The 7,630-nt window shown below is 36.3% G+C and overlaps 2 protein-coding genes across 2 annotated transcripts in view; both read right to left on the bottom strand.

Moving 5' to 3' along the window:
• Positions 1–468: 468 nt before the first annotated feature.
• On the bottom strand, positions 469–3,026 carry LOC149933413 (uncharacterized). Its single transcript, XM_090157292.1, has 7 exons — positions 3,012–3,026; positions 2,305–2,340; positions 2,186–2,236; positions 1,215–1,273; positions 1,121–1,146; positions 946–1,049; positions 469–883 (listed from the first exon to the last, which is right to left on the bottom strand). The coding sequence occupies exons 1-7, from the start codon at positions 3,024–3,026 to the stop codon at positions 770–772; spliced, it is 405 nt and encodes a 134-aa protein (XP_090013418.1). The 3' UTR covers positions 469–769.
• Positions 3,027–4,197: 1,171 nt separating this feature from the next.
• The window catches only part of LOC149933412 (uncharacterized), a 5,016-nt gene continuing 1,583 nt past the window's right edge, over positions 4,198–7,630 (bottom strand). Inside the window, exons 4-5 of the mRNA XM_090157291.1 lie at positions 4,995–7,386; positions 4,198–4,918 (exon numbers count right to left, since the gene is read on the bottom strand). Of these exons, the coding sequence (XP_090013417.1) occupies positions 5,570–7,386 (1,817 nt within the window). The 3' untranslated portion in view covers positions 4,198–4,918; positions 4,995–5,569. The remainder of the gene's footprint in view (positions 4,919–4,994; positions 7,387–7,630) is intronic.

Raw genomic sequence — 7,630 nt, 5'->3', positions numbered from 1 at the left:
GAAATTTTACAGTATTATGAGTCTTATATGAACTGTATGTTTGAGCTCTTGCACGCAGAAGGGATGGCCGGTTAATAAAGATTTCTGAACAGTCTATGATGCAAGTGGTGTTTGGATAGCACTCTTTAAAGCAGGAGGGTAGAGTGGCTTGTATCCAGCGCCGGCCCTAGGGTAGAGCAAGCGGAGCGGTCGCTCTAGGCGCCAGGACAGCGGCCAGGTGGAAAGGGGCGCCAAAATTCCTTTTGAGAGGCGCGGGGCGGCGTGGCAACAATCGAAAAACAATCTCGCTCTACCCTGACCAAGGGCTAGGGACGGCGCTGCTTGTATCGACTCTCTAGGCATCCAAAACACAAAAGGTTTCAGCCTTTCAGCTAATACAGGCAACCACATTTGAATAATATTACATATCAATGCGGGTGAAAACCAGAATCTCCTTGCTAAATCCTCCAGCAGTAGTCCCAATATCAATCGCATTACAACAATTAAGAACTGATCACCTAAAGGCATTCTGAAATTGAAGTTTGAAACATACTTAGTTAAGTAGTTAAACAACAAAACTAATATCTCCAAAGGAAGACCAGTATAAAAAATACTGTCTGTATGAGACAAGGTATCATAAGATACAGTTGGTTGGTTAATTTGCATTCCTAGACTTCTCATAGTTTTTGCTTTTGTAAGTGATGGCTGGATTTCAGCGTAAGAGTGATCACGTATAAAGAAAATCTTCCCACTGAGTTGACATATCACGTTGGGATATTCCACACTGAGTTCATACACTACTGTGTTTGATTTCAAGGTCTAATTTATCACTGAAACCAGAATCCAGTAACATTTCACTTGGTTCCAATCCAAATATTGATTTTGAATAAGAATGGTCTAAATCCTAGAAATTTTAAATATTAGATTAGTAAGTGAAACTCGAAAGGAAATCTTAATTGATTATACATTTAAAGCAAAAACATTTTCCTCCAAGGCACTCTTTGGAGATTTTATCGGAAGTGGAAGGTTTTCACGTGAAATTGATGATTCCTCGCTTACAGGAACTCTATCTTTTAAAGATTGCGAAAATAACCGTAATTTTGTGAGTCATAAAACAATGATAAGGCAATCTTAAATATACCATTTCTGTTCTCAATGGTGTTGAGGCTGATGGTCCAAAGTTTGCTTAATTTATGACGTCAATTTTGGGTGTTAAAAAAAGTCTAACACGGGACCTTTGTAAGCGAGTGCTCTTGCTTGAAGTTACATGATCAAAGATGTTTAAATGAAAATTCTAGAACAATAATAGCAAACAAAATATTTACCTAAGCATCTTACGTTTCCATAGAAACTGAGTCTTAGGGTCTCAGGTCTGCAAAACTGGAGGCAGAAGCTAACTGATGTATCATATCACATCTTTAGTCAGTATTGACTAGGGGTACGTTCACTTACTCTAAACTGATAAACATTGATATCGAAAAATCCCGATTGCGATTTGACTGATGTCCATCGTGACGTCAGTCGCAGTTGTACACAATTTTTTTTAACAAAGATGAGCATTATAAGATCAGAAGTTACTGTACGATATTTTTAATCAGCCATGGTTTAGCGACATCTTTCAAATTTCAATGGCGGGGACAAATTTAGCCGGCCCAGAAAATATTACTTATTATTAATGAAATTGTTTTCAAAAGAGCGGTTGCATATGTACCATGAGCAGACACGCCACCGCTGGCCATCGTGACGTAAAAACCGGAAATACAAAATAGTGTACAGTACGGTTTTCTGATGCTCATTTTAGGAGTTATTGAATGTACCCTATATGATCTGGTCTCCAGTCTCAGAAATTGGAGACCGGATCACTGAAATGTATGTGAGACAATAGTACAGAGCTTTATGTGGCAAGGGCGTATCCAGGATTTTATTTCAGGGGGGGTTTTGAGGGAAAAATTTCAAGGGGGGGGGGGGTGCTGACGGAGGTTTCACTGATTTTTATTAGGCAACCCCCCCCCCCCCTTAAATAGGCCCTTGTTATGTGGGGCTAATTTATACTGACGTCGTGAGTTTCAGTGAGAAGTAATGTTAACGCTATTGGCCACAACCCTATCATTGGTTACTATAATATTAAATCATCTATGCTTACATTTCAATTTGGTGATAACAAGCTTATTGGTGTTACTGAAACCATATCTGGATATTTCTTTACCGAACAGGGGCTTTTATTAGCAAATGTTAATTCCGTGATAGTTTTTGCTGGCTAAAAGAAAAACAAAAAGGTGCCATAACATTTGTAAGACTTATTTGTCCCAAAAAATATTATCATACGCTTTTATCAAGTCTAGTATTCGTTTGGTTGACATCCTAGAAATTATGAAATGAAATGTAAAATTTGTTAAAATAGATCATTTTTTAAAAAGAGTTTACATTGAAATTTGATGATATTGTTCTGAGAGGAAAAGGAGAAGGTGACATCAATTCACATGGGTTTTCATTTGAAAACCTCAAAGCTGTTGAAGTCTTTTGTGGAGACTTATAAAACAGAAACCAAAAAACATGTAGCTTGGTAATTTCAAATTCATTAATATAATATCCAAACAGTATCAAATGAAAAAACGTAATGAAAATATAAGAATAACTGTACATTTAAACTCAATTCTACGGGTATTAGCTTTTCCGGAGACACAGAACTACTCACAATTTAAATAGAAACATTTAAAAATAAAATGTTAATTCACACTTAACACAGGTAAGTTAATGAGATAATACTGTACATTTTCGTTTTGTCTAAGATTAACAGTTGGAATCGGGTAACTTTCGGTCGGTTTCCCTTCTGGAAAATGTGTCCCAAAAACCTGAAAGTTTTCAATTCTGGGTTGTTCTCATAACAGCAAAATGTTATATGATACTACTTACCTTTGAATATTTAGATATATCATTATGGTTCAGTCCTATCGCTTTTAGTCAGAGGTTTTTTAAATGAACATCTTTCGGAAATGCATGTAGACCAAAAGGAACCAAGCATGGGCACTTACCTTGCGTATCCCCATTATGGATGTTACACAACGTATTCTTCCATTTAAATATATATCTTTGACTGTTTTTACATGTTTTAACTTTACAACATCTTCCAGAACCATTCATGGTTACCAATTAAATTGTTCCGAACGATTTATTTTCTTTTGCTAAGCCTAAAAATGAACACGGTCTCTTTGTGCTAAGCCTAGAAATACACATGTCGCTTGTAGTGACTGAGAGCAAACTCAGCTCTGATCCTCGAAAGAGGGCGTTGGTTCTGACAATATGATTATTTTCATAAAGTACAGAAATAATTGCAATTTACATACGGAGATAGAAACATCATCTAGAAAAGCGCAATTAAGTTAAGATATTACTTATCTTGTTTGATGTTTTTTAAATCTTAGTTTGTAATTAAATGTTTTTAGTTATTTTAAATTATTTGTTTAATTATTTTAAAATGTAATACAGAACATTTTTTACAATTAATTACCACCTGGTTGATTCATTTTGGAAAGACGGCCTTTTTGTTCTTGCGTAGGTCGGACACTTACAATTGTTAGTCAAAGAAACATAACAGCTAATTTATGAAAAAAATGCCAAAATAATTTCCCATTATGAATAAATCGTATGAAACCGCTGCGAAATAGGGTCGATTAAGTGAATAATTAGATATGTTGCTACCAACTTTTCTCTGTCGTTTACACTTTTGCTTAGTATAATCTATTTAAATGTATTTTTATAAACTCTTTTATACCTCCGCGAAAAATGCCTTAGTTTAAAAACCTAGAAAAATACAAAGAATTTATTTAATGGTCACAAAAATATTTTTTTAATCAATTTCTGTAAACTCAGAAATATTTGAAAAATATGAATTATTACAATTAATTAAATTAATTACTAATATACAAAATACACCTTATATATTAGCAGAATCGCAAAAATATCTTGACTTTACTGTAAAATATGTTTATGAAAAGATTTAAATTAACGTTTTTATAGTTAATCGAATTCATTTTTGTTTCATAAGGCTGGTTTTCGGTTACAATTTTTATTGAAATTTGAGTTTTAATCTGCATATAAGATAAAAACCATTAGTTCTTCATTTTTCCTTTGAAAGTCGCCAAAGATATTGGCTTTTGATTTTTCTTATTAGTCAGATTGATATCTGCCTCGTGTTGAAGTAAGATATGAACGACGTCTTTTTTATAGATTTCATTGGCCAAATGAAGCGGTGTTGATAAATCTTTATTTTGTAAATTAATATTGGCTCCGTATTCGAGAAGATTTTGGACTATTTCGGGGTTTATTCTGGAGGAAATATGAAGCGCTGTTTCGCTTTCTGAATTTGATTGGTTAACATGGGCTCCTTTCCTCAATAACAGATCTACCATCCTCGAATTACCCAACCTGGCGGATACGTGCAAAGGCGTATCGCCAGTAACTTCATCAACAATGCAGTTTACATCCGCACCCTTCCAAATTAAACATTGGACCATTTCTTCTCTTCCCTCGCTTACGGCGAGACGAATAAGCTCTGGTTGCTTCGATAAATTTTCTTCCGTGTTTTTATGCCATAAAATCGTTTGGAATATCTCAATGTAATTATACCGAATGGCGACACTAAGTGGCGTGTGAAATTCTGAATTAGCTTTTTCTACGGAAGCCTTTTTTGTTAATAATGAATCTACAATCGATTTGTGGCCTTCTTCGACCGCGTTTATTAAAGCGGTGTTGCCTTTATAATCCTGACTGTTTAAGTCAATTTCCTTTTTTTTTAAAATGGCCTCAACTATTTTCTTATGGCCGCCAGACGACGCGATATGCAGAGCATTGCGTTCAGAAACGAGTAGTTGGGATGTTACTTTAGCTTCGCCTGTATTTAAGATAAAGTTAAAAATGGGCTCGTGTCCACTTTCAGCTGCTAGTAAAAAGGCGGTATATCCGTCATTATCGGCTTTGTTCATAATGGTCTTATCAGAGCTATATATTTTGCTTACCACATCCGAGTGTCCATTTTCCACGGCCCAGTGAAAAGGCGTACGACCGTGTTTGTCAGCCATAGAAAGAAGTTCGTTAAATGAAACACGTTGAAGGACGTCAAATAAGTTCGTTATTTCTGTAGTCGCTTTCGCGTCGCTCTTCGTGGCAGAAAGGGCTCGAATGAGGCAAAGGGATAGGTCTCGTACATCGGCTAAATTCACAAAATGTTTAAATAGTTCAAATCGTTTGTGGTTTAAGGACGTTATTGTTTCAAATCTTTCGGCATCTTCGCCAATAAGTTTGGGACTAATTGAAACAGCGCCAGAAAGAATTCTGAGGTCGTTTAAAGCCGCTTTCTCTCTTTCAATTTTTTCTCGCGTGTTTATTAAGAGCATTATAGTTTCGTTTACCTTACACTGGAAAATGTGCGGATAACATTTTTGTTTCGTCACTTGTCCTACAATTCGGTTTTTACTCTGGGCCAAAGGTGAGTTTTGATCTTGTCCATGGTGTGATGATATAAATTCGTTTCTCGTAGTAATAAGCTCTTCAATTTTCAAACTATTTGGATTACTCGATCGCAATATAGCTTTCATCTGTCTATGGTGTTTTTTATTATGTCGATTGTTTTATCTATTTCTTTGTATTGGTCTAACGTGAACGCGCGAGGGGGTCTCCCAGGAGGATGGTGAAGTTGTAACGCGAAAGAAGATTTAACGCACTCCATTATCGCCAAATGACCCGCTCGTGCCGCTTCGTGAAGCACCGTTGACTCGTCTATATCGATCGCGAAAAGGTCGACTTCGTTTTGAAGTAAGATTTGAAATGCCTCAGTATTTCCGTGTCTCGCCGCTAGATGCATTGGTGGGACGCGATGACTTCCATAACTACAATTAATTGAAACTCCGTTTTTAATTAAGTAATTAACGGTTTCTTTCCTGTGATATGTAACGGCAATGTCCAAAGCGTTGCGATGTTGATAATCTACTTGATCAATATAGCTGGACAAACCAGGGCTGTTCATTTCTTCAAATTTTTCTAATATAGTACGGCTAATATCTAAATCACAAAATTGAGCGGACAAATGTAGAGCACTCTTTTCGTCCTCCGTTGTTGCCGTAATATTAGCATTTTCACTTAACAAATATTTAATAACGTTATTTTGTCTATGTCTCAAAGCCAAGTATAACGGAGTATACTTATTTTCATCTAGGTTTTCAATATCAGCGCCTAAACTGATTAAATATTCGACCATTTCCAAGTGACCCAATGAAGAAGCCACGTGTATTGGTGACCTCTCATTGCCATCTTTTACATTAACGTCGAAATTTACGTTATTTTTTATCATGCATTTAACTAATTCCTCTAAAACGGAAACAACTCCATTCTTGGCGGCTTCGTGAATTACGTTCCATATTTCCGAAGCTGAAGTTTTTTGCAATGTTTTGGGCGAATACGTGGTTACTGCGTTTAAAATTTCCGCGACAACCCCTTTGTTACTATTGGAAATCGCAAAATGTAACGATATCTCTTCGATTCTGTTTGTGTTCAGGAGTAATGTTTCGTTCAAAAACAGTCGAACGACTTTAAGACTATTCGATCTTACAGCAGATTCAAAAACCGTCTGACGAAAAGAATCCTCTTCCTCTAGGTCTGAAGTATCTCGTAAGCATACCTTCTTCAAAAGCTGATCTCGGTCCCCCTTTGCGGCGTAATGCCAGACATTTTGCTTTAGGAAGTCCGAACCAAATTTGTCTTTACTTTTTATACTACCATTTTGGGCAGAGCTAAAATATTTCTGTTGAATGGCAATTTTTTCGTTAAATTCTTCGACAATCGCGTCGCAATGGGTTTGCGACATAATGGGAGGTTGGTCATATTTGATTCGATTTCGTTTTTTCACCACCATGTACACGTACCTAGCGTTGATATACAGCTGCATTCGGGAGTACCCTTTGAAACTGTCAATTAGACAACTCCCGTGCGCTAGGTAGTTTCGTAAAGCGAGTCCTAACAAAGTTGGCGCTGGTCGGACTAAATATGTCTGATTTGATAAGATATCCTGGTTCCGCTTCCATACGACGAGCATGTCAATTAGAATATTTTCTAGAGCAAATTTAGCAGCTTTGCGTCCTTTGAATATTTGATATCCTTCTCTTATATCGTCAAGCGTAATTTCGGGAAAAAGGTCGTGCATTAAATCCGCGTTTTCATCAAGCGTCCTTGTTATTTCTTCGTCTTTACGGGTTAAAATTCGTTCGCACTTCTCCAGCAATGATTGTTTCGTTTCCGTTGGAGGACATATATCGGGCAATAAGTTTACGTAAAGGCCATCGTGAAGAACAACTTTAGCGTACTTGTCTTTTAATTTACCAACGTTAACATTTAGGTCTTCTTTGATTTCGTCTTCTAAATGTTTTATAAAATATCGCGCCTTTAAATCTTTTTTAAATATTTCTTCTATTTGTTCTTTAAAAACGCGAATAGCTGGAGTATTCTGATAACTTAGTAGATCATGAGTGCTGTCGCGGGATTCCGTGCCTGTAGGTTCTTCCACTGTGGAACTACGCTCTAAATATTTTAAACTTTGAAAAATGTCTAAATATGTTTGAAAAAATGTATCCTTATTATTATAAGTGTTTTTTTGGAACGT

Source organism: Leiobunum rupestre, chromosome 8 (assembly GCF_980474605.1).
Source record: "Leiobunum rupestre chromosome 8, qqLeiRupe1.1.hap1, whole genome shotgun sequence".
In the NCBI taxonomy this organism is placed as follows: Eukaryota; Metazoa; Arthropoda; class Arachnida; order Opiliones; family Sclerosomatidae; genus Leiobunum; species Leiobunum rupestre.
The sequence above is the reverse complement of the archived record's forward strand: the minus strand, read 5'-3'. Positions and strand labels throughout refer to the sequence as shown.

Bases quoted from the DNA above. Each gene is read 5' to 3' on its own strand.
- LOC149933413 (XM_090157292.1), bottom strand. The intron at 2,237-2,304 runs GTATGATAATAT...TTTTTCTTTTAG, and splicing joins ATACTAGACTTGATAAAAGC to CCAGCAAAAACTATCACGGA. The intron at 1,050-1,120 runs GTATATTTAAGA...AATCTTTAAAAG, and splicing joins CACCATTGAGAACAGAAATG to ATAGAGTTCCTGTAAGCGAG.